The 27406-nt window shown below is 51.2% G+C and overlaps 1 protein-coding gene across 4 annotated transcripts in view; it reads left to right on the forward strand.

The window, feature by feature from the left end:
* Positions 1-27406, forward strand: part of LOC144773579 (uncharacterized) — a 319451-nt gene that overhangs the window by 273931 nt on the left and 18114 nt on the right. For all 4 annotated transcript variants that reach the window (XM_078658700.1, XM_078658702.1, XM_078658703.1 and 1 more), the window contains exon 16: positions 736-817. In XM_078658700.1, the coding sequence (XP_078514826.1) occupies positions 736-817 (82 nt within the window). The remainder of the gene's footprint in view (positions 1-735; positions 818-27406) is intronic.

Raw genomic sequence — 27406 nt, forward strand, 5'->3', positions numbered from 1 at the left:
TGACAAAGCAATCAGAGCTTAGCCTAAATGAGCTATATTCTGGCAGCAAATAGTTCTAGAATAGACACCATGTAGGTCTTAGACATTGATTGAAGGGTATAGAACAGATGTAAAGAAGAGACTCTGATGTGGTATTGGTAGGCCTCAAGACTGGCTTAAGCTTCCGAGGCATGTCCACATTTTTGTCTTAAAGCATTTACATTGGTTCTTCTAAAGTGATAGTGACTGAAGATCTGGTAGATTTTTAGTTGAGTAACATGCTACACAATATGCACCCAATGAACCCATTAGGAAATATTACCTGAAATCTTATTTATATGTCTCCATGATATTCTTCCAGTGGGTTAAGTTATTCACAAATTTATTATTCACCACCTGGTATTTGCAATGTCACTTTACATCTCTTATTCTAGCTGTACAATGTTTTTCTGTGGCCTCTCTTGACAATGGTCTTTTGGAATAGGACATGATCGCAGTGTGCATCACCAACTCTACAGTGTTGCATTTGGCCATTAGTCACAAGATCAGCCCCAGGTGAAGAATTCTGTGGTGATAGCCCTCCACCACAAGTTAACTGCTGTGAGATTGCTATTATTTTTAACACCATATTTGCCCCAACCTGCCCTCCATTCTGTTTTGTTTGATATCTCTGTAATATCAGTTTGACCGACATTCATAACTTGTTCTATAGGGCTTGAATCAGAATTGTTAATGTGATTTTTTTAATTCTCGCAGGCTTCCTCAGGAACAGTAGTTACTTTACACCGCGAGGATCGGATGGCGACGAAGAAACATTTGGATGCAATACCATCACCAGGTAAAGATTCCGGTATCTTGTAAGCATTGCAAGCAATTACCATGGGTAATGACCTTAATATATTGGCATGGTCTTTGATGTGATGTTTATTGCACCTACTAATCAACGATTCCATGGGGGAGTGGTATTTATCAGATGTGGTATATAGCATCTATTACAAGTTTTTTCCCCCAGTAATGGGGAATAGCATGCAGACTTTGGTGCTTACCCCATCAATATTCACATGCCCCAGTAAATAGCAGATATTGTCCACAAGTTCAATTCCGGCAGGAAATTTATCTCTGTGGGTTGAACTTCATGAGGAAGAGGTATCTTTAGCTACATGATGATATAATTGACTGGGGATTGACAGCTGCTGAGCTTGATTTCAATTTCTAACACCAGCGTGGTGTCATCTTGGGTAATCATCAAAACTTCTAGGTCCATCTCAGGGCTAAATCAACTTGTACACTGCTGCAAACCAAGTTGAATTGGCTGTGGGTGATCAAAGACTGCGTAGACCAGGCCAATCTTCTATGTACGACTGTGTTGGCAACAGCACCTCTGTTGTTATGGATGAAACCACTAGCCACTGAGAAACACATCTTCAATTGCTAATGACCGACTTTGGCCTCGCTTGACGAATCCGTACATTACTTTCCATAAAAGTATCCACCACACAAGTTTGATCCTGTAAGGTCTCAGGAGATTGTTCAAGAGTGAGAAAATGGGTGGGGTATCACAGTGTGTGCTTCCATTCAAATGCCCATAAGAGTTTTTTGTGGAAAGAGGGCTTGAAAACTGCTGAAGGGGGTGACACAAAACCTGGCAAGCGGATAGAGAGAGGCCACTCAGTCTCTGAGTTATTGGGGATCTGTTATAAACCTGTTTATTCATCATCCCTAAAAAGAACTAGTCAACAACAGTTATGTTTATGAACATGTGCATAGATCAAAATTGAAATCTGATTGGCTGTGATAATCTAAACATTTTTGTTCCTGTTTTTGCGGTTTCTGATCAACCCTGCAGCATCTGAACTTTAGATGAAAATGTCTCTATTGCTTTTTGAGCAGTTCGCACGTACTTCACATCAAAGGCTTTGGGGTATCCAAACATTCAGCACATGCCCTTTTAACAGAAACAACTGATAGGTTTCACCCTAGAGCCCAAAAACCTAAGCTCAGTTTCATAAACAAAAATACAAACCTATCAGCCTTTCCAGCACTTATGGTAATATTTATTGACCTGTTTCTCGTCCCTCTATCCAACTATGCCTAATCTTGACCCTAACTGTTAGTCTTTAAGGAGCGTGGCCCAGCATTACTACCTGTACATACTGGTACTGCATACAACCATATAAAAAGCATATATATATATAATGCATCTCAATGAAACCTTCCAGAAATAAGTTTGATCCGGGAAAGGTGCTTATAGATTTATCACAGAGGAGGGGCTGCATTGAGGACCATAAAATGTCCATAGGGTATCTCTGGTAAGTGAGAATGCAGATTTTGCATGCATAATCTGGACCGTAGGCATTGGTACTGGGCACAAGGTGTGACTAAGTACCCCTTTGTGTCGAGGGCCCCCTGAGCATGGCTGCAGAAGATGCCCAAGAAGGAAGGAAAAAGGCACTGTATCAAGGATAAAGGTACTCTGCACAGGACATGACAAAAGCAAGCACTCTATGCTAGTGCCCACTTGGCTTGGCAAAAGTTGGGACCTGGGGGCAGGGGTACTGGTCACTGACTGCATGGTTATTAGCTCACAATTAACACTGTCTAATGATGTATGCTTCATAATGTTATGGTTGGCTACTAAGAACATAAACTTTTAGACATAAAAATATTTCCATTATGGTTATTATGATGGAAACAAGTTATGTTCAGTTATGAAACCATAACATCTAAAGTTGCATCCTTTCTCCTCCATGTAATAACTGCCATGACATTGATAAACTGTTAGTCGTACAGCAGCCAGTCTTTTATACATAATCTTTGCAAGGACATCTGTTAACTAGCACCATGGCCTTGCAACTCCAAATAGCCTTTGTTTGCTCTAACCTCCTACGCCAAATCGTCATGACACTATTACTAGAGAACTTACATGAAACCGCGACAAGACTGCAGGAATGTATGAAAGCTGTAGGAGACTGGATGTCCAAGAACTGCCTGAAGCTTAATTTCGATAAAACGGAAGTTGTTCTCTTTGAAAATGACCCCACCTTTTGGACCCCTAGTTGTTGGCCAGATGAGATGGGACCACTACCTTTGCCAATTAAAAAGGTCAAGATCCTACGAATCCTGATTGATGATAAACTGAGTTTTAGGGATCAAATCAACCACGTTACCTCCACTACCTCGTACATTCTTAAATCCTGCAAAACAATCATGCCCCTGCTGCTGAAGGAAGCACAACAAACTGTAGTCTCTACAATCATAATGTCTAGACTAGACTATTATAATAGTCTATATCTTAAGGTCCATAAAGGGTTGATGAACAAGCTACAGATGTTGCAAAATGCGGCAGCCAGACTTTAACAGCCACACCTAAATACAAATCCATCTCAGCCAAAATAAAACAACTCCACTGGCTTACTGTCAGTAAACGTACCCAATTTAAGTCCCTATGCCTGGTATTTAAAGCTCTTCATGGCATTGGACCAGAATTTTTACAACAACGCCTTACCTGGTATATGCCTAAGAGAGTACTACAGTTAGCCGACCAAAAATTCATTAGCATCCCTCGAGTCAAAAAAGCTAATTGGGGCGGAAGGAGTTTCATAATCATTGTGGCACAGTCATGGAACTCTCTACCGCTGAACATCAGAAATATTCCTAACCTACTGCCTTTCAGAAAGGCATTAAAACGTGGCTTTTCTCTAGTTAACTGGATGTTTCTACGCTCAGCTTAATGTAGGTCTTCTAACAACGCCAGGACACCTTCCGATATCAGTTTACGCTCTAGAAGTACAAATAACATTAAGACATCAGTAGAACTGCAGCCTTCCATCACCATCATGTGATATGTGGTAGCACATAAGTCATATCGCATATGATTTTCTTTGTCGCCGCGCAGCGAGGCAGAGCTCATTAACTGAGAATAAGCGGTTCGGTTCATGGCAGCAAAAAGTATCTCATTTTGTAGAGACCGCCTTATTCTTTTAAAATCTTGCCTACTTTGCACAATATTTAAAATTTTTATTTTTACCTCATAACTTTGCACATTGCTGTTTGGGGGAAGGAGCTGTGTTCAATGCTTCGGGAGGGGATCTTTAAGAGCGGGCACTGTGAACCCAGGTTAGGGGTCTAGCTGCGACGGCTTCCGCGTTTGCCACAGTTCATAAGGTGCGGATGAGCCGCTGGCACGCCTAAGGCAAGCCCGCGTGTGCCCGACCGGGCCCAGGGGCCAGAACCCCTGGTTCTCCCACAAGAGGTAAGTTCTCTTACACCGCAGATCAGCTGTATGGCCTTAGAGAGATTGTGCCACATAAATGAAGTCACACAATCGCGCCGACAAACACTAGGGATAAATGTCCTCACTGTTCTTTTGAATTAGGTTCCCTGATCTGAAAGAAACAGGTTAGTATTAGATTCCTTACCTTAGAATATCCCCAGGCGTCAGTCTGGATCCGGAAACGTTTGCGTAGCAGTACCCCTGCGCGTCGGTAGGCGTCGTCTGCAGGCGTCCCCTGCGGCTCCGCGTCGTCGGCGTCGTGTGCCGTGATGACGTCGCTGGAGTATATAGACGCCGCCTCCGCGCGCTGACGTCAGTTCTTATTTTTTCCGCGCCAGTTAGCGCAGATCCGAAGAGCAGTACTCCGGTCTTTTGACCAAGGTTTTTTGATTACTCTAACTTCTTTCGGTGCCGGTAGGATGCCCGGTTTTAAAAACTGTGACGGGTGCGACCGCCTGATGTCGGTCACCGACCACCATCGACTCTGCCTCCGGTGCCTGGGCGCGGACCACGACGTCGAGTCCTGCGTCGACTGCCGGGCCTTGACGAGTAAGGCTAGGCGGGAGCGGTCCCGCAAGCTACTCGAGCTCCGGATGTCGGCCCCGCGTCGAGAGCGGTCCCGGTCCGGCCGGAGGTCGAGGGAGCGGTCGAGAGAACGGTCGCGGAGCCGCCACGAGCGCTCCGGAAGTCGTCACCATTCCTCCGGTTCCTCAGGTAAGCGACACAAGAAGTCGGGGCGTCGTCATCGCACCCCCGACTCCCCCCGACGCTCGCGCGATGCGGCCGGGGGTTCGGGTGGCCCCACCCCCGCGGCTCCGCGTGGGTCGCCGACGCTGCCTGCTCCATACCCGTCGGTCCCTGGGCAAGGCGCGTCGCGCGAGGAGATAGAGGAGTTCCTCATGGCCATGAGGGCGCTGTCTCCTCCGACGGGGCCTACGGCGCCTGCGGGCCCGGTGGTCCCGTCCGGGGGCCCGAGCGGTTCGGGTGCTCCTGCCCCGGCGCCGTCGGGTGCTCCGGCCCCAGCGCCGCCGTCGGCTCCGGCCCCGGCGCCGCTGGGCCCTTCCGGGTCGTCGCCGGCTGGTCACCCGGCCTCTCCGGCGCCGATTCCATCGGGGCAACCCGTGGTGCAGCCTCCGCGCGGCGCCGTGACTCCGACGCCGGTTCCGGCTGGCGTCGGGGCTCCGGCTCCGGGCGGCGCCACCCCCATTCCCTCTCCAATTCCGGACGCGGAGTCGGACCGGCGTCGCCCGACGCCGAGTCCGGCGCCGATGGGGCCCATTGACCCCGAGGAGCCGGTCTACATCGTTGACTCCGAGTATGGGGATGATGAAGATTATGGAGAGGGTTGGGAGGGGTCTGAGGACCCTCTGTCACGCGAGTGTCAGTACGACGTGGACTGGACAGGTGACTTGGGTGATGCCAGTGGTCTGGACGAATCTCCTAACCCTGGTTTTGTCTCGCCCCCCACTGTGGCGTCGGAGGCTGGGGCTGCCTACTCTGTGGTGCTGATGAGGGCTGCCAAGGCCTTGAGCCTTGAGCCTTGAGCTCCCCGTCGCAAAAGTGAAGCCTAACATCCTCACCGAGGTATTCAAACCGCAGTCATGCCCACAGGAGCCTCTGCTGCCGTTTAATGAAGCCTTGACGGACGTTCTGATGGGCACGTGGTCCAGGCCCGCTTCAGGTTCGCCTGTTGATCGGAACGTTGCCAGGCGCCACCGTCCGTGTCCGGACGACCCTAAGTTCCTGTCCACCCATCCCACCCCTGAGAGTCTGGTGATCCAGGCCTCCACTTCCCAATCCGCGTTCCCGTCGGCCCCGCCCGACCGGGAATCTAAGAGGTACGACCAGTATGGCAAGAAGGTCTTCTCGTCCCTGAGTCTGGGACTGCGGTCTTGCAACACTGCATGCCTCTTGGGCCGCTACACCCACTCTCTGTGGGATATGGTCGCGGAGTGTCTGCCGCAATGCCCGCAGGAGGTACGGGACAAGCTCGGCCAGGCTATGGTTGAAGGCCGAGACGCGGCGAGGTATTCCATCAGGTGTGGTCTTGATACGACCGACTCGCTGGGCAGAGCGATGTCCACGACGGTGGCGATTCGTCGCCACGCCTGGCTGAGATCCGCCAATTTTTCGACGGATGTCCAAAATGCCTTGATGGACATGCCGTTCGATGGCAGTCGCCTGTTTGGCGACAAAGCGGACAACGCGCTTGAGCGCTTCAAGGACTCCAGGGTCACGGCCAAGTCCTTGGGTCTCTCGACCCAGCGCCAGCGAACGGGTTCGTTTCGCTCCTTTCGTGGCCACGGAAGGGGCGGTCCCACGCGTGCTGCCAGCCACGCACCGCAGAACACTTCTCAACGCGGTGGCGGCCGTGGATTCCGCCGTGGTGGCGGTCGGGGACAGCGGCGAGGTCAGGCCACACCTCCCCCTGCAGCAGCCTCCAAATCCTCCTAGTCCGAGCTTTCAGGCCCATGTGACGCCAGTGGGTGGCAGGGTTCGCCATCACCACTCCCGCTGGCGCACTATCACATCGGAGAGGTGGGTGCTGCAGCTTGTCCGAAGGGGCTACTCCCTCCCCTTCGAGACCACTCCTCCAGCCATGCCACCGCAGAACCACCGTGTGTCGGGGGACCACTTGACACTTCTGCAGGAGGAAGTTACGGCCCTCTTGGCCAAGGGGGCCATCGAGCGCGTTCCTGGGCCAGAAGTAGGGTGTGGTTGCTATTCCCACTACTTTCTGGTACCCAAGAAGGACAAGGGGGGCCTGCGTCCTATCTTGGATCTACGGAACGTCAACGGCTTCCTCCGGAAGGAGAAGTTCAAGATGTTGACTTTGGCTCAGGTCTTGGCTGCTCTAGACCCACTAGACTGGATGGTAGCGTTGGACTTGCAGGATGCGTATTTTCACATCCCCGTCCTGCCGGCCCACCGGCGTTACCTGCGGTTCAGTGTAGGCCACGAGCACTTTCAGTTTATCGTGCTCCCATTCGGCCTTACCAGCGCCCCACCGGTGTTCACGAAGGTGATGGCGGTGGTCGCAGCTCATCTGCGCCGGTTAGGGGTTTCAGTCTTCCCCTACCTCGACGACTGGTTGTTGAAGGCGGGCTCGCCCCAGACAGTCGTCCACCACCTCCAGATGACGGCAGACCTCCTGCACGAGCTGGGGTTTTCCATCAACGTGCCGAAATCACACCTGTGTCCCTCTCAAAAGCTCCTTTTCATCGGAGCGGTTCTCGACTCGGCGCAGTTTCGGGTTTATCCTCCGGAACGGCGGGTCCGGGATATTCAGGCTCTGATTCCCATCTTTCAGCCGTTATCCCGGGTTTCTGTCCGGTTGACGCTGCGGCTTCTGGGACTGATGGCCTCCTGCATCCTTCTGGTGCATCACGCCGGGTGGCGGATGCGGGCTCTGCAGTGGGACCTGAAGTTTCAGTGGGCCCAGCATCAGGGCAACCTATCCGACCATGTCCTGATCTCGGAGGGCACTGTGAGACAGTTGCAGTGGTGGCTTACGGACCGCGATTGGGTCAGAGGCAGATCCCTCTCCCTTCCCCAACCGGAGCACGTGGTTGTGACGGACGCGTCCCTCCAGGGCTGGGGAGGCCACTTGGGAGAGGCGGAGATCAGAGGCATCTGGTCTCCGGCGGAGTCCCGGCTCCATATCAACATGTTGGAGCTGCGGGCGATTCGCCTAGCACTGAAGGCATTCCTCCCCTTTGTCAACGGGAGTGTGGTGCAGGTGTTCACGGACAACACCACCGCCATGTGGTACTGCAACAAGCAGGGCGGAGTGGGGTCGTGGACCCTTTGCCAGGAGGCTCTGCGCCTCTGGCAATGGCTGGAACGTCAGGGCGTGACTCTGACGGTTCGACACCTGGCAGGTTCTCTGAACGCCAGGGCGGACGAACTCAGCCGTCGGTGCTCGGTGGATCACGAATGGCGTCTGAACTCGGACGTGGCGAAAGGCCTCTTTCTGCAATGGGGAGAGCCTTGGTTAGATCTATTCGCCACAGAGGAGAACGTGCAATGTCATCAGTTTTGCGCGTTGGAGTTTCCAAGACGGCACTCGCTCGGCGACGCCTTTCGGCGCGAGTGGAGCTGCGGTCTGTTGTACGCCTTTCCGCCTATACCACTTCTGCCCAGAGTGCTGAAGAAGATCAGGTGTGACCGGGCCCAAGTTATCCTTGTGGCTCCGGACTGGGCTCGAAGGTACTGGTATCCCGAGCTACTCAGCATGTCAGTCAGTCCCTCGATCCGCCTGCCCCTTCAGGAGGACCTTCTGTCGCAGCAGCAGGGGACGGTCCTCCACCCGAACCTGTCCAGTCTCCACCTCCATGCTTGGAGATTGAGCGGCGACAGTTGAGGCCATTTGACTTGCCTCCTGAAGTCTGTGATGTGATTCTGGCAGCCAGGCGTCCCTCCACAAAGTCGGTATACGCCTGCCGGTGGAACAGATTTGTGGCATGGTGCACAGCAAAGGCTGTGGATCCCCTTTCTGCCCCTCTCTCCGAGGTTCTCCTCTTTCTTCTCTCTCTTGCCCAGCAGGGCTCTGCTCTGGGCACTATCAAGGGCTACCTTTCTGTCCTTTCCGCCTTCTTAAGGCTACCTGATCAGCCATCTTTGTTCAAGTCCCCTATTGTACTGAGATTCTTGAAGGGCATCACGCACATGTATCCACCTGTTCCGTTCGTGATGCCTCAGTGGGACTTGAACCTGGTTCTGACTTTCTTGATGTGCGCTCCCTTTGAGCCGCTTCAATCCTGTCCTCTCCGTCTTCTCACTTTAAAGACGGCCTTCCTGGTTGCCATCACCTCTGCCAGGAGAGTGAGTGAGCTCCAGGCTCTTTCTGTGAAACCTCCTTTCTTGTCCGTTCATCCTGACAAGGTGGTTCTTAGAACTAGACCTTCTTTCCTGCCCAAAGTAGTTTCTGCTTTTCACATCGGGCAGTCCATCACCTTACCCTCCTTCTTCCCGCCTCCGCATCCTTCAAAAGATGAAGAGCGGCTCCATCGTCTGGACCCAAAACGTGCGCTTTCATTTTATATGGATCGCACACGCCAGTTCCGGGTGGATGACCAACTATTTGTTGGCTACGTGGTTGAGAAGAAGGGAAGGGCGGTACAGAAACGAACCATCTCTCGGTGGGTCGTCCTGTGCATCAAAGCATGCTACTCTTTGGCTCGGAAGGAGCCTCCTGTTGGGCTGAGGGCCCATTCCACTCGGGCCACGGCGGCTACTACTGCCCTGGGCCGGGGAGTCCCTTTGCAGGACATTTGCCAGGCGGCTACGTGGGCCTCGCTGCACACCTTTGCGAGGCATTACTGCCTGGACAGTCAAGTCCGGAGGGACGGCTTCTTTGGCCGTTCGGTCCTCCAGGATTTTCTGGTGTAGGATTGTATTGGTTCGCAGACCCACCACCGGGGTTGGTATTGCTGGGGTATCTATTCTAAGGTAAGGAATCTAATACTAACCTGTTTCTTTCAGATGAACAAGTTACTTACCTTCGGTAACGATATATCTGTAAGAAACAGTAGTTAGTATTAGATTCCTTACCGCCCCACCCATCCTCCCCGTTCTGCGAACTGATACCTAGGGTTAAGGACATCCCTTTCAGGGCCCTAGTTTCACATGGCACCAGTGTTGGTTCTCACATGGCTCTGCGTGTTCTGGCGCGGAAAAGCTGTGTGCAAAGAACTGACGTCAGCGCGCGGAGGCGGCGTCTATATACTCCAGCGACGTCATCACGGCGACGACGCGGAGCCGCAGGGGACGCCTGCAGACGACGCCTACCGACGCGCAGGGGTACTGCTACGCAAAAGTTTCCGGATCCAGACTGACGCCTGGGGATATTCTAAGGTAAGGAATCTAATACTAACTACTGTTTCTTACAGATATATCGTTACCGAAGGTAAGTAACTTGTTCGCCACAGCCTCAGTTGTTAAGACCCCGTCTTCTCAAACTGTTTTTAAAATGTGCTTATTGAACTGTTGTTCGATGCCTAAGGACGCAATTGAACTCCGATTACTGTTGGATGAACAAGATCCAGATGCCCTGTTCCTTACTGAAACATGGCTCACCAACATTTCAGATCCGGTGCTGGTTCAAGCACTTCCCCCTGGATATCTGATTCAGAGGCAAGATCGGGATTTAAGTCGAGGAGGGGCCGTGGCTATTATTTACAAAGACAAAATCAATTGTCGCACACCAGCAAGTTTGATTCCTGACTGTGAAAGTCTTTCTTTTGCACTTGGTCTCTCTCATACCTGTACCTTTTCTGGGGTCCTAATATATTGGCCTCCAGGAGCTATTGGCCATTTCAGTAGAGGCCTACAAGGAGGTAATAGCCATGTCAGTCAGTTCCCTCCCCAATTTCTCTGTATTAGGTGATTTAAACATCCATTTTTACGATACATCCTCACCTGCTGCAGAGGAAGTAACCGATAGTCTGGGTGCTCTGTTACTCAATTTGAAAGTGACTGGCACCACCCACCAAAAAGGCCATCTTCTTGACCCTGTTTTCTCCAACATTGATAACCTTGTTGTTGAAAAGCCCATCCCCATACCGTGGTCAGATTACATGATCTCCTTCTCATGGACCCCTCTAGTTAGTAGTCAGCCACTGGAAACGGTTAAAAAATGGAGTCAGAATTGGTCTAAACTCCCCACTGAGTCCTGGGCACTAATTCTTGATAATACCCGACGCATGTTGGAGGACGACCCTTAAACCGCTAACAACAAGTTTAATAACTGGCTTGACTCCTCTTTGATCTGCTGGTCCCCAAAAAATGGACGACCAATAAGAAAGGTCCGAACAGAATAGCCTGGTACTCTCCCAAGCTCAGATAGTTGAAGCAAAAATGTAAACGCTTGGAGAGAAGCTGGAGGAAAGACTTCTCTACCGTTATAACCAAATATAGAGAGGCTACTAAAGCTTACAAGGCAGAAATTAGAAGTGCTCAATCCCTGTACTACGAAAAAAGGATTATCTCAGCCTCCAACTCCCTCGTGAAATTTTCCAGACTGCGAAATCTCTCCTTAACCCCCCCCTCTCCTCCCCTGTCATCTGATGACATTTTAGGACGTTGTAACAGTCTGGCAAATTACTTTTTTTTTTAATCGAACATATTAATTCGACTTTTCCCCCTATTCCAGCATTTTTAAACACCCCCCTTTTGGAGGATCAACCACGAATGCCCAATATCCTCCTTGAGACAATCCCCCCCCATGGATATGAAATCCCTAAAAAACTATCTAAATCAACTGAAATCTGGCTCCCCTAGTGATATGGCTGCCCCCACTATTCTGAGTCAGGTTTCCGATACGGTTGCTACAGCCATTCTGGACATTATTAACATATCACTTTTCTCTGGATTCGTTCCCTCTCTTTGGAAACCGCCCATGGTCAAAGCCCTTCTTAAAAAACGAGTTTGGACCCAGAAGTATTTGCGAATTACCGCCGATCTTGCTCCTGCCAGGGATCTCAAAAATTGGTGAAAAGTATGTTAACTTCGTTGTCTCTGCGTTCTTGGAGAAGAATGAACGTTTTCACCCGTCACAAACCGTTTTTAGACTCCAACAGGGCACGGAGACTGCCCTGCTAGCTGTAGTTGAAGAAGCCAGAAAAAGTCTGTATGTCGGCGGTTCCGTGGCAATTGTCCTGCTTGACCTTAGCGCGGCCTTCGACACGGTTAATCACCAACTACTGATCTCAAGACTCAGAGAGGTAGGAGTGACTGGAACTGCACTTAAGTGGCTAGAGTCCTTTTTGGATGACAGATCATTCCAAGTATTTGAGGATAACTTTATTTCCGAAAGTATGCCTCTGAGATGCGGGGTGCCTCAGGGTTCTTCCCTGAGCCCCACGCTTTTTAATGTTTATATGAGCCCCCTGGCCGAGGTGGTCAAGCCCTTTGGCATTCAGACTGTCACCTATGATGATGACACCCAGTTGAGTGTGTCTCTCAACCAGTCTGATAATGTGGAGACTAATCTGGCCAACTGGTTGGAAAGGGTCTCCGCGTGGATGGACGGCTCATTTTTAAAACTCAATGCGGCTAAAACGGAGTTGATGTTCTTGGGTAAAACCTCCACCCTGGATGCCAGCTCACTCTGGCCCAGATGCTTAGGCGTTATGCCTCCCCCCTAAGATCAGATTAAAAGCCTTGGTGTTTGGCTGGCCCATAACCTAAACTTCAAGGAGCAAGCACTGAGGGTGGCAGGTACTTGCTATGGGATCCTGAAGATGATTAGAAAAATTCTCCCCCTGCTGCCTTTCAATGCAAGGAGACTGTTGGTTCAAGCTCTGATTCTTTCTCGACTTGACTACGCCAATGTGCTTTATTTAGGTTCTCTGTGCTCAACTATCAAAAAACTGCAAACTGTACAACACTGTGCAGCACGTCTCCTCATTCAGGCCCATAATCAGGAAACTGCAAGACCGCATATCGCCTCTCTCCATTGGCTTCCGGTTGCGGCAAGAATTCAGTTTAAGGCGCTGTGCATTGTCCATAAGACTCTTTCGGCTAAGGCTCCACCGATCCTTCGATCTATCATCTCTCCCTATCACCCCAAAAGATCTCTGCGCTCGGGGAATAAACATCTGGCAGTTGTTCCCAGGATAAATAGATCTCTGTGTGGTGGACACCTGAGCTCATATACTGCGGCAAAATGTTGGAACCAGCTACCTAACTATATCCGTCTTGAGGACAACCATCTGTCTTTTCGCAAACTCCTGAAAACTTTTCTGTTTCCCTGATGCCTGGCTGTAGTACTGTGATGACTCTGCTTCTAGCACTGGGAGGCCTTCTGGTAGCAAATTCATTCATTCATTTGTGGGCTGTTTGTGGTGCTACGACACTGACATTGACAGTAGCAATGCTACCGTCAATGTCAGTGTCGTGTTAGAGGTCAAGCACAGTTCATTAAGGGTGTTATGGTTATGTATCTAATATTACTGGGGGCATTTCCGTCTTTTTTTGTTTTATTATTTACATCTTTATAATAAAGTTGTTTATGGAAATGTATTTTTATAGCATATGCCAGTTCTGATAGAGATTTCTAACTGCAGATTCCTCACCTTTTGACTATTCCCCATGATTCAGACAGGATCCAGAAAATCTTTAGCAGTACTTCTGTACACCAGTAGGTGATGCTGTGTGCTGACGTCTTTCTGCTCTGGAAGTGACGGGCGCATATAAGCGCGACCTATACGCACTAATGTCAGTTCCTTTCTTTCCGTGTCACCAGATTCAGATCCAGAGCTACTCCTTGGTCTCTTTGAGACTATTTTTGCTAAATAATTTCTTCAAAATCCAGTGTGCTGGGGTAAATGACAACCCCTAAATATTGCAGGGTTTAAACCTTGTAAGGACTGTCGAAAGCAAAATGTCTGTGACAGATCCGCGTCAGGTTTGTCTGTGGTGCCTGGTATCAGAACACAGCTCCAAGACCTGCAGTGACTGTGCTTTGCTGTATCCGAAGGTCATACGGGAGCGCAAAGCCAAACTCTATTGCCAAGCACCAGAAGGCTCCTTGCTATGATCAGTCAAGGTTGAAGGGAAGGTCCCTGAACTGGTTCCACGCCCCAAGTCATTTCTATGGCCAACCTTCGTCACACTCAAAGTGTTCAGGTAAGTCAAAGAAGAATCATTATAAGTACAAGTGGTACTCGCCCTCTTCCAGCCACTCTCAACCTCCAGGGAAGGCGTGAGGACGTCAACATGTTGTTGCCAGATCCTGTCATATAGATTTGCTTTGCCTTCATACTGTGTTAAGTTAGCATGAGCTTATTAGAAGTTTAAACGCCATTTGGCGTGGCTTAGGCGCCGATCGGGATGGCCGTGTGAGCCTGTAGCTCCGCGCCAGGCCCCGCTAATAATCCTGTTATTCTGCCCCTTGGTGCCCCTGGAGGCACGTCTCTGCTAGTCGGAGCGCTACTGGGCCGGAGGAGAGAGTTCAAACTCCGGCGGGACTTTGCTGGCGGCAAGCGGACCGGACCTCGGAGATCGGAGGCACCGGCCGGCTAACAAAGGCAAGATGGCGGCGAGCGGAGCTCGGAGGGACTAAGAGCTGTGTTCCTGCTCGGCGCTGGCTCACCGGAGGCTGCCTTGTGGAGCGCACGGAGCGGAGACCGGACGGAGGCTCCGTGCGGGGAAGACCGGCAGGGCTCTTGGCGTCCCGCGATACGGGGAGTGCGGCGCCCCTCCCCCTCCTGTTTCCGAGCACCCAGGCGAGAGAGCCTGGAGAATAGCGGGCTGCTCCGGGGCTGCGACGCGGTTGTTGGGTGGTGGCTTCCTGCCCTGGGGACTGGCGGGGCTGCACTGCGGGGGCCGGCCAAAGAGGAATCAGCCGCCCGGAGGCACGGAGCGACGAGGAGGTGACGGCCTAAGCGGCGGCCGCAAAAGAGACCCTGGACCTGGGGCCTTCTGGTCCTTCTGCCCCCACGTGAGTGACTGGAGCTGGGGAGATCGTCTGGAACCCGCTTGATGTGTGGCCTGAGCGAGAGCAGTGGATGAGCTGAATGGGCGGCCTGGATACCTGTGGAGTGCTGATTGGAGCGGTGGATAGGCTGGGCCCTGGATAACGCCCGATCGCCTTCTGGCTGAGTGCTGGGGGGTTGCCACCCTGGATGCGCAGAGCGCTGGTGGCCCCAGTCGACACCCGGCCATAGCCCAACGCAAAGGAGCTGCGAGCGGAGGGACGCCCAAAGGTGCTGCAGGGAAGTGCTGAGGCCGTGATTGAAGTTGTTGTGCATGGCATACGTCGCGCTTGGGGGCCAGTGAAGGGCTCCGGGACCAGAGGAGCCTGTGCAGTGACTGCGGTGGCCTGGGGTGACCCGCGGTAGCGGCCCGAGTGTTCCGCGTGCTGCGCCTAAGATGGCTGCTCTGGGCGAAGCCCCGACTGCACGACAGGGGCGCGACGACGCACTCGCTCTGGAGCAGGGAGACGGTAACCCTCCCCAGTGGGAAGCCTCACTGCAGGAACAAAGGCTGAACCAGCGCCTTGATGCCATCCTGGAGGCGATCACTGCGACTAAGGACTCGCTACGCCAGGACATTGCGCAGGTAGCTACAGGATTGGGACTACTGGGGGCAGACCACGCCAAGCTCTCGGATAGAGTGAAGACGAATGAACAACTGCTCCAGGAACTGAAACCGGCGGTGGTGACTGCGGAACATAAATTGACGAATGTTCTTGACCGGCTGGCGATTCTGGAGCGACGAGCGGAGGATGCGGAAAGTCGCAACCGGAGGAATAACGTGAGGGTGGTAGGCCTTCCAGAAAAAGTTGAGAAAGGGGACGCTGTGTCGTACATGGAGACCTGGTTCAAGACAGTGGTGGCGCCGGAGGGGTTGTCTCCCTTCTTCTCTCTGGAAAGAGCGCACAGGGTTCCCGCCAGACCGCCCCTGGAGGGCCGGCCACCTCGGCCGATGGTGGTCAAATTGCTGCACTACAAGGACCGCGACCTACTGATACAGAGGGCACGATCCCAGGGCCCCTTCCAAGTGGACAATAGCAGGGTCACGATCTTCCCAGATTACACTCAGGAAGTTCAGAAATGCAGAGCTTCCTTTTTGTCAGTAAAAAGGGAACTACGAGAGGAAGGGATCCAATATTCTTTGCTCTTTCCTGCGAAACTGAGAGTGATCATTGATGATAGGACCCACTTCTTCCAGACCCCTGATGAGGCGTGGTCGTGGCTGGAACTGTACCGTGCAGGGACAGATCGTGCACACAAGAGCGGGAGGGAGCGGCCTCAACCGGTACGGATTAGAAAATCGCAGCGTATCCGCTCTCGGAACAAACTTAAACAGACTGAGCGAGAAAAGCAAATGGCAGCGGACAGGATGGGAGCGCTGGCTGCGACGGCGAACATCACAAGATCGCAACAGAAGAAGACATCTGGAGGGTCGGGGTCGGAGGAGGAGGAGGAGAAATCCGGGGGCGACGACTCAGAAGCGGGGAGTGCGGGGGGTCCGGTGGTCACACCGCAAACCTTAGATGGTATGCTCAATGAGTGAGGTTGGGGAACGCTGGACAATCCTGTGATATTAGTTGGTGGGGACTCTCCGGACATTTCTAGGACTACCAGGTATGGGGCTGCACGAACAGTATGGGACCATGGGCGTAGGGTTGGGGCTCCGCCTACCCCTGGTCGGCACTCCACCGACCTCTCGAGGCCCTTAAGGCCTTCTGTGGTGGCAACCACAGGTTAGCACAATGTGTGGGGTGTTGATGGTTTGGAACGGGGCTGAAGCTGGGTTATTAGGTCCTGTCCTGGGGAGTGGGGTTTGGGGGCTTGTTGGGGATGTTTTGAAGGGGTTGTACAACTGCTGCAATGCGGGGAAGAATTGTTGCCTGAGACTTTGGTTTAGAACGGTACATCATGGGGACATTACCTAATTTGAAATGTATCACATGGAATGTTCGAGGGCTGCGTACAATGGGGAAACGTCATAAGGTACATGCTTACTTAGTGAGGCGGGGTGTTCAGATAGCAATGCTGCAGGAAACCCATTTATCCAAAAAAGAATGTGGGGCATTGCAGAAGAGGTGGCGTGGGCAGGTTTTTGGCACAACATACTCAGCGTTTGCTAGAGGGGTGCTGATTTGGATAAGAGCGGGCACGCCGTTCCAAATGACGAGTCAGCGGATTGATCCTGAGGGCAGATATGTAGTGGTTGAGGGGCGACTTAGTGGCAGAGAAGTGATTCTGTGCAATATTTATGCCCCCCAACTCTGATCAGGCCCACTTCTTTGAGGGTTTGTCAAGCTTGCTGGCCTACTTCTTGGCGGGCCCTCTCTTGCTAGCAGGAGACTTTAATTCAATAACTGATGTGCAGCTGGATAGGTCGCATTCCCCGTTGGTTGACTCCCCGGTGCGCAGGCTAGCGACCCACAGGAAGGAATGGCAGGAGAGGTGGGGATTGAAAGATGTGTGGAGGGAACAGCATCCTGAGATTAGGGATTACTCCTACTTTTCTGCACTTCATGACTTGCATGTTAGGCTGGATTCTGTGCTGTGCAGCGGTCCCCTGGCAGCGGTCGTAACTCAGTCTGAATATTTAGCCAGGACCATATCGGATCATAACCCTTTACTGATATCAATGCAGTGGCAGCAGGCGAGATCAGCGGTTCCGTAGTGGTGGCTGCGGCCTGATACACTGGGAGATCCGGTGTTTAGTGACACGGTTCGACAGGGCATAGACTGTTATTTTAGGGAGAATGGAGGCTCGGCCTCGACCAGAACGGTGGAATGGGATGCAATGAAGGTGGTGGTGAGAGGGGTCTGTATGGGCAGATTTTCGACTGAGAGGAAAGCAGTTTTGAATGATCTTACAAAAGCGGAGGAGGTGTTGAGAGAGCTGGAACAACGTAGGCCTGAGCGACCGGACTTGCAGGAACAAATGCTGCGGGCGAAAGAAGCAGTGGCGACTGAGACGGAGCGGCTGCGGTGCTATGATTATAAGGCGTATGCTACTAAGGTGCATGAGGAGCGTGATAAGGTGGGTACGCTCTTGGCCAAACTAGCTGATCCGGAGCCTAGGGGGTGCCCAGTAATGAGTATACGAAGGGAAGACGGGGAGGTGGTCTATTCGCAATCAGCGGTACTGGCACGATTTCGATCCTATTACACGGGCCTCTATGAAAGCCATCTAGAGGCAGAGGTCTCGGAGATAGGCGAATACCTGGATCTGATCCCGTTACCGGTGTTGGATAGTGAAGAAGCGAAAGACCTGGGGGGTCCCATAACACTGACGGAGATAAGAGGGGCGATACAACATATGGCACGAAATAAAACTCCGGGGGTAGATGGGCTGCTGGTGGAATTTTATGCCAAATTTGTGGATCTATTGGCACCTCGACTGGTGGTGGTGTACTCGGAAGCGAAGAGAATGGGGTGCTTGCCTGAATCAATGAGGGAGGCACTGGTGGTGCCGCTGCTGAAGCCGGGCAGAGACGCATTGGACGTGACTTCATATCGCCCATTGTCCATGTTGACGGTGGACTACAAGATATTGAGTCGCATCCTAGCTGTCAGGTTGCTGCCGCACATGACCACGTTGGTGCATAGGGACCAGGCGGGATTTATACCGACTAGGAACACCTCGATGAACATACGTCGTTTGATCCGCATTATGGATGGTGTTGGGGTGTCGGAGCTTGACCCCGTGGTATTGGCGGTCGACATCGAAAAGGCTTTTGATAGTCTCGAGTGGGAATATCTGGATGGGGTATTGCTGAAGTTTGGGGTAGGTGACGGTTTTAGGCGATGGACGAGGGTGCTTTATTCGTCGGCAACGGCGCGGGTGCGTCTGGGGCCTATTGTCTCGTCGGCTTATCCAGTGTGTAGGGGAACGAGGCAGGGATGCTCACTATCCCCTCTGTTGTTCGCTTTAGCGGTGGAGCCATTGGCAGCGCAGGCGAGGTCGGGCACTGTATACAATGGGATAGCGCAGGGACTGGAATCACATTACATATCGTTGTATGCCGATGACCTGTTATTATATCTGGCGGACCCGGTGCGGTCACTGGAAGGAGCGGTGGACATGCTGGGTAGGTTTGGCCAACTATCGGGCCTCAGGGTGAACTGGACCAAGACCTGTGTATTTCCTTTGCGGAAAGGGATGCCCAGTCCGCCGCTGACGAGAGAGGTGGTGTGGGAGTCCTCCTGTTTCACCTATCTGGGGGTACGCATTTACCATACGGCCGAGGACCTCTTGGGAGGGAACGTGGAGCGGTGTATTCGTGGGCTGAAAGGCTGCATGGATTTTTGGGCCTCCCTTCCGTTGTCGGTACTGGGACGTGTGGCGTTGCTAAAGATGGTAGCCCTCCCACGGCTGCTCTATTATTTCAGGACACTGCCGGTATGGATCCCGCAGCGGGTTTTTAAAGATTTGAGGACACTGGTGATTAGCTTCCTTTGGGGGCATGGGCGGCGCAGGGTGGCATTGGACACCCTGACTCGACCTAAGTCTGAGGGGGGAATGGCAGCTCCGGACTTTGAATTATACTATCTGGCGGCCCAACTTCAGATCTTGACGCAAAATGTAGCCAGAGAATTCAGGGGCCCCGAGCGTGACCGGGGGCTAGGCATCCAGAGGTGTGTCTTGTCCTACATAATAATGCAGCAGAAACTAGACGTGAGAGAGCTTACTATAGAAGAAAGAACGCTTAAACTATGCTGGCGTAGGAGTTTAAGGAGGACAAAGGGAGGCCGCCCATATGCGCCGGAGATACCGCTGGGGATGCTGACGGCGCTACCTCATGGAGGTGATTGGTCCCAATTGTTAGCATGGGAGGAGCTGGGCCTGCAGGTAGTGGGGGATCTGTATGTGGAGGGAACACTGGCCCCCTATCGGACGCTTCAGGACAAATTTGGTCTACCGGACGGGACTTTCCTGCTGCATGCTGCGGTGGGGGCAGCGATACGGCGACACTGGAGGAAAGGGTTGGAGGAGCCAGAGGTAGCAGTGACATGCCAATATGTGGTGATGGCAGCGGGCACTGTTAAAGCGGTGACTTGTCTCCATAATCGACTGCGGAGTGAGGGACTGGAACCACTGCTAGCGCTGAAATCGCGATGGGAGGCCAGCATAGGCAAGCCCATACCGGACACGGTTTGGAGCCAAGTGTTGCAAAGGACTTGGAAGGGTACGAGGAATGCGCGATTTCAACTAGTGCATTTTTTCATTATCCATAGGGCATACATGACACCGGAGAGGGTGAGACGGTATTTCCGGGCGCTCGATGCGGTATGCCCGAGATGCTTAGAGCCCGAAGTAGATCTGGTTCACATGCTGTGGAACTGCCCGAAACTAGGGGCGTACTGGCAGGCGGTGGGGGAACTCCTGAATGCAGTCACGGATCGGGAGGTGAACTTTGATGTGACAGCGTGTTTGCTCCTCTGGTTTCCCCATACCAGGAGGACAAAAATTACAAGTAAATTTATGGACCTGGGCATTATGCTGGCTCAAAGAGAGATAACCTGGCACTGGAAGGCTAAGGCTGGCCCGTCTGTGAGGAGGTGGATGAATGAGTTGTTGAAGTGGTCAAACTGTGAGAGTATTATCAGGATGCGGCAGGCCACTGGGTCTGGCAAGGAGAAGTGCTTGGAGTTAGCTAGGGCGTGGGAGATGGTGGTCCAGGCACTGCGTGATTATATGGTGGAGGATGAAGAGGGAGAGCTAGGATAGTCGGGTTCCATGTGGAATACATGTTGGCGAATGGATCCTACAGGGGATGTACTATGGTGTTTGCACGGCTTATCAGTACCTAAATCAGCAGCAGTTGTGGGGGGGGGGGACGGGGGGGTTGTTCTTGGTGGAGTAGTTAGGCACCGAGCTGTAGCTCAGAAGGATCGATTGGGCCGTTTAGGATTTGATTGAGTGCTGCTGTTGGCGCCCAGGAAATACACTGGGGACCGCTGGTGCAAGGGGGGGGTGGGCCTTCGGGGGTAAAAGCGGATACGACATGATATAACCGACCAGATGCCTGAACAGGGCTTACACTGAGACATCTTTTGGAGCACGGTACTGATGGCGCGCCGCCCAGCCTCCGGGATGTGGGCTAACTGGCTGTGTAGTGTTTTGCTTTCCCTTCAACTTCATGATGTCATAAGTGTAATGGTTGGTCTAACTTTGAGGACATGTTTCTAACTCTGCAATAAAAACAAATTTAAAAAAAAAAAGAAGTTTAAACGCCATTTTACCTTTCTGCTGCTTTTGCACACAGCACATATTGTTATTAGAGCTTTGAGCCTAGTAGAATATTTTGCTTCACACGAGAATAATATGTTTTGCTATTGTATCAGCTTTGCTTGGTAAGCTATGTCTGAACAGTGAGTGCCGAGGCCTTCAAGGTTATTTCAACACAGTGGTTGTTGTGAGGTCTGATCTGCGCACGTTCTAGACATAACACATATGCAGCTGCGGCCAACTCTGGCTTTAGGTGCGTTTAATAGTGCACTGCGCAGAGCATGCAAACACACTTGATGATTCTTCGCATGCAGAGAGCTGGTGGAAGATGATGTGATCCCCTTCCACTAAGATCAGAGGTGTGGGGCCGCCCTTCTAAAACCCAAAGAGACCTTCTTTAGATATAATATAATATACTAGCAAGGGAGGGTGAGACTTAGGTGCCATTTAGCCTTCTTCCCTCAAGCATTTTAACATGCTTTCTCCCTTTGTATTTTATGGACTAGTAACTATGCTGATAACTTTGTTTCTTATAATATGTTTGCTTGTATTAGCTAAGATACTGCGCTTGAGAACACTGCATTAGAAATAAACATTTCAAACTTGCACGTGTCTTCATTTACTCCTCGTTCTGGATTGATATGTTGGTATAACGAAAGAGTGTTCATGTGTTCCACGTTACCTGAGGTGTTCTAAGTCCATGTTCTGAGTTGTCTAAACATTGGGAGTTTGTAAGAACCAATGAGACACTGATTGCTAGTCTGGTAGGGGATTTTGGGTACTAAGGTGAGTTTTGGCACACCCTAATTAACTGAGGTTCCAAGTCTCTATGCACAGTTCTGTGTGAGAGCAGGATCCCTGCGACAATCCCTTTGGTTCTCCTCCAAGCACCAAGGAACTGCAAGGTCCTCCATAGGGGACTCTTGCCAGCGGACCCTCCCTCAATGTCAATTGGACCCTCTGGACCTGCCATAGGATCCCACGACTTCGACACCAGATGATAAGCACAGCCCATTTTGCTCTCCCACTTTGAGCCAGTGCTGCTTATATCTCGACAGAGACCATCCCCCGATCCAACTGGGCTGCAGCCTTTGGGTGCTCCATCAGACTCCAATCCCCCCCATACCCTATATACCAATGGCAACTGGTATGAGGACCACCATGATGCCAGTGGCCTGGACACCAGACACTGGCCTAGTTTCTCCACCAGGCCCTGCTACAGAAGATAGTGCCTACTTTGGAATGGTCATGTGGAGGGCAGCCAAGGCCCTTGACTTACAGTTGCCCACAACACAGGTGAAGCCTTTACTTCTGTTCGATGAAACTCTTACAAACTACCTTCTTGAGGCGTGGGTGAAACCCTGTTTTGGACCTCTGATGAACAGGCAAATTGTACAATGCCATCGCTTAGCCCCGGGGGCCAGACTTGGTCCAGCCTCAGCACCCTTTGTTATGCAGACCTCAGCGAATAAAATCAACCCAAATACGTTCCCTGCCAATCCACCAGAGAGGGAATTGAAGTACTTGGAAGCATTTCGGAAGCTCATGTTTTCTTGACTAGCATGGTTCTTCGTTCGGTGAATGCCAGCTGCCTTTTGGAGCATTGACCCACGCCCTTTGGAATTCTGTTGCCCAAACTTTACCAGGTGTTCCGTACGACTGAAGTTCCGCTTGCACACAGGCCATTCAGGACGGCTGTTACGTCGGTAAATTTTATAATTTATATAGTTGAGACACCACATATTGCCTTCGTAGGGCATCGGCACCAGTGTGGCCATCAGACGATATGTCTGGATGATGTCAAGAGGCTTCCGGGGTGGCATCCCGTTTGCTTTGATAGACATGCCTGTGATGGGTTCCAAATGTTTGGGAGGAAGCGTATTCAGCCTTCGAATGCTTTAAAAATTGTAGGACTCAACGTGCTTGTTGGGCCTGTCTGCTCTACCACAGCGTAAATGTTGTACCTTCTGTGGCTAAAATAGGGTCTTTCAGTACAACCAGCGGAGCCCTCCAATCCCTCAAAACCCTCACCCGTTTTGTGGCAGAGGCCAAGATAACCACAGCCGCTTGGACCCCAGTGACAGTGTGGAGTCTACTCCTCAGCTCCCCTCCCCCGGTTTCCACAGCAGGATGGTGCTGTTGGACTTGCTGGCTAGTTTGTTCCACTTCCCTGTCCTGCAGACCCAAAGACTCTATTTGCGATTCATAGTGGGGCCTGGAGCATTTCCAGTTCATTGTGCTCTCCTTTGGCCTCACCAGTGCCGCTCAGGTGTTAATGTAAGTGATGGCGGTGGCTACATAGCTTCTACGGAGGTCAGGGTTTCCCTATCTCGATGACTGGAAGTTGAAGGCTTGCTCATCCCAGGGAGTGGTCACCTACTTGCAAGTGACAGCGTATATTCTGACATCATTTGGGTTCACTATCAACATGCCAAAGTCACTCTTACGCAGATCCTCTTATCATTGGAGGCATTCTGGACATGGAGCAGTTTCACCCCCTTCCCTCTGGAGCGGCGAATCCAGGACATTCGGGCTATGACCCAATATGTCAGCTTCCGTCTCAAATCTCAGTGAAGATGACTCTGAGGCTGCTGGGACTGATGGTCTCCTGTATCTTGCTAGTAGAATATGCTAGGTGAAGCTCCAGTGGACATAGAGCAAGGAGGGAAATCTCAATTCATGTCCAGGTTTCGGAGGAAACTGCAAAAGACCTGCAGTGGTGGTTGCAGGACTGCAATTGGGTCAGTGCCAACCCCTTTTCTCTGCTCCAACCAGAGGTGACAATGGTGACTGATCCATTGCATCTTGGTTGGTGTGGTCACTTGGCAAAGGTGGAACTCAGAGGCATTTGGTCTCCAGCGGAGGCCCAGCTCCACATCAATCTTCTGAGGTTGCTATCAATCCATTTGGGGTTGAAACTCTTCTGATGAAGGCTGATATAGATGTTCTAACAGCCAACACCACCGCCGTGTGGTACGGAAACAGGAAGGGCAGGGTGGGGTCGTGGGCCCTGTGCCAGGAGGCATTACACCTCTGGAAGTGGCTGGAATACAAGGAGACTTTTCCCCACACTGCCAATGCTGTCTGCTCCACCCAACCCCTCTGAGCCGGAGGAGAAACTCCATCGGCTGTATCCTAAAAGAGGTCTTAGCTTTTACATCAATCGCACCAGCGAATATCATGTTGACAATTAGTTCTTTATGGTATTCGCTGGAGTAAAGAGAGCTGTATACTGTAAAAAAGGACTATCTTTTAGTGGATTGTGCTCTGCATTAAAACCTGTAACACATTGGGCAAGAACGAGCCCCTGGTGGGTTTGTGGGCTCATTCTACCAGGATCAAGGTTGCTACCACTGCATTGACATGCAGAGTCCCTATTCTGGACATTTGCCAATGTGCTAAACGGGCGTGCTCCACACACACACACTAAGTACTACTGTCTGGACTGCCAGGTCCGACAAAAGAGATACTTTGCACGCTCGGTCCTGCGTGACTTTTTGGTTTGAGCATGTTCACAAAACCACCAACTGAGAGGTACTACTTTCGTACCTATTTGAAAGGTGAAGAATCTGCAGTTAAAAGTATCAATCATAAGAACAAGTTACTTGGTAATGCTCTTTCTGGTAGATACTCTAACTACAGATTCCTCACCAGCCATCCCATCCTCCCTGTTCTGTGAACTGGACTCTTAACCACCTAAAAAGGTCCAAGTCTTGCGAGATGCACACTGGTCCAAACCAATCTGTTGTATGGCTCTGGGTCTGGAGGTACGGACTGCCTAGAAAGTAACTGACATCAGTACGCCTGCGTTGAGTTAATATGTGACTTCACACGTCAATTCTGGAGTGGAACTACATCAGCGCAGATCTGCACAACACCACCTACTGGTACGCAGGGGTACTGGATTGTGCGCATCCAGTCTGACACCTGGGAAATATTCCAAGGTGAGGAATCTATCACAAAGAACATTACCAAAGGTAAGTAATTTTTTATTTGTGATCTTCAGCCCGTTATTATCAGTCTCAATTTTTTCCAATAAGGGAAGTGAATCCAAGGAATATAGCTTATTTTACCATCTATAAAACAGTTATGCTAAGATTCAAACATACTGCAAACTCGTCTTGGACCCGTCACAAGACGTCACGTGACCGGATTCAGACACAACCACAGCACCGAGACAGCCCTCATCGCCGCCACAGACGACATCAGGAGCCAACTAGTCAACGGCGAAACATCAGCCCTCATCCTCCTGGACCTGTCAGCCGCCTTCGACACGGTCTGCCATCACACTCTACAGACACGCCTCCTAGAAGCCGGAATCCAAGAGAAGGCCCTTGACTGGACTGCGTCCTTCCTCTCAGGCAGAACCCAGAGCGTCCGCCTCCCACCCTTCCGATCCGAAGCCACCGACATCATCTGCGGCATCCCCCAGGGCTCATCCCTCAGCCCAACACTGTTCAACATCTACATGGCCCCCCTCGCACAAGTGGCCAGCCACCACAACCTCAACATCATCTCCTACGCCGACGACACCCAGCTAAGAAGTGCGCTTTTCACCCTCTTGAGGCAACAGCCGGGAGGTCATTCTTTCCCTTTATTTTTAATAGTGATATTTCGCGATATTCGTGATACTTGCCATTTTAAACTTACACCGAGTTTATTGAACCTGTGTATTTCGGCTTGATTACAAAGCATTTTTACTTAGGACACTGTGTGGAGACCTCGTAGAGATCTCTCTCCCCCTCCCCTCGCCACCGGGCCACTCTCAGCTGAGTACTGACGCTGAGAGCTGGTCTCGGGCAGCCGATCCCAAATCAGAGGCCATATTGGGTGTGGGCGAGCGCGGTGACGCGCTCCAGCTGAAGATAAAAGGACTCAATAGGGCGCGTTCGCTTGACTAAGAAGTGCGCTTTTCACCCTCTTGAGGCAACAGCCGGGAGGTCTCTCTTTCCCTTTATTTTTAATAGTGATATTTCGCGATATTCGTGATACTTGCCATTTTAAACTTACACCGAGTTTTTGAACCTGTGTGTTTCGGCTTGATTACAAAGCATTTTTACTTAGGACACTGTGTGGAGACCTCGTAGAGATCTCTCTCCCCCTCCCCTCGCCACCGGGCCACTCTCAGCTGAGTACCGACGCTGAGAGCTGGTCTCGGGCAGCCGATCCCAAATCAGCGGCCATATTGGGTGTGGGCGAGCGCGGTGACGCGCTCCAGCTGAAGATAAAAGGAAACGGTTATGCCTCCGCGCAGCGGACGCGGTCAGCGGACGCGCCGGACCTGTGCCGGAGTCGTGCCAGAGTCCTGCCCGTCTGCGCCCGTCCGCGGCCGAACGGGGCTAAGGGCCATTACCCCAAGTCCTTTAGATAAAAACCCTAGGAGCTATGACAACACTACTTTATATCGTCTAAGACCTACTGAGCTGACGAAATGTCAACAAACATTGGACCCTGCCAAGTCTCCTTTATTATGCCAACACTGTTATAGGCATTTTAAAAAGCACGACCATCGGGACAGAAACCATACGTCCACTACACTTTATAATCTAGCACTTCTAAATTGCAGATCCTTGCCAAAACATTGCACAGAAATAGGACTTCTAATAGAAGAACTGGAATTGGATGCCATATTCCTGACCGAAACTTGGATCCACACAGGAAATGAACCAGACATCGTCCACGCCCTGCCTTCAGGGTACAATATCTGTAGACTAGATCGTAGCACAGGTAGATGTGGAGGGCTAGCAATTATTTTTAAGGATAAGTATAGCTGTCGCCTCCTGCTATCAATCTTCATAGAAGGAGAAAACCTTTCTTTCTCCCTAGAGCTATCCTCTACAGACTGTCTATCAGGCACTCTGATATATCGCCCCCCAGAGACGCTCAAGGATTTTATCCCAAAATTGATTGATCTAGCCTCTGAACAAGTGATAACCATGGCCAATTACACCACTCTAGGAGACTTTAATATTCATCTAGATGATGTCTCTCTGTCCACCACCAATAACCTCCTATCTGGCCTTCAGGCCTTGGGGTTGGATCTAAAATGTCCACTGCCTACTCATGAGAAAGGCCACTTAATGGACCCTGTATTTAGTAACCTGCAAAATTTTACCTCGGGAGATCCTATCCCTCTACCCTGGACTGACCATTTCCTAATTCCCCTGTTCTGGGCCACCAAAAATACGCGTGAGGCACCTCCTCTCAATGTAATATGCGATCGAAAGTGGGGTAAGCTACCTTTGGATAAATGGCAAACCTCTTTAAAAGCCACTCAACCTGTAATAGGAACTAACATTGAAGAGGCAAACACCAACTTTAATATCTGGATCCAAAATACGTTAGACTCCATCCTCCCGAAAGTTACTATACAGAAATGTGACAGGAAAAACACCGCACCTTGGTATAGTGTTCAACTAAAATTGCAAAAACAAATATGCCGTAGACTTGAAAGAA

The sequence above is a fragment of the Lissotriton helveticus genome, chromosome 8, assembly GCF_964261635.1.
Source record: "Lissotriton helveticus chromosome 8, aLisHel1.1, whole genome shotgun sequence".
NCBI classification, from domain to species: Eukaryota; Metazoa; Chordata; class Amphibia; order Caudata; family Salamandridae; genus Lissotriton; species Lissotriton helveticus.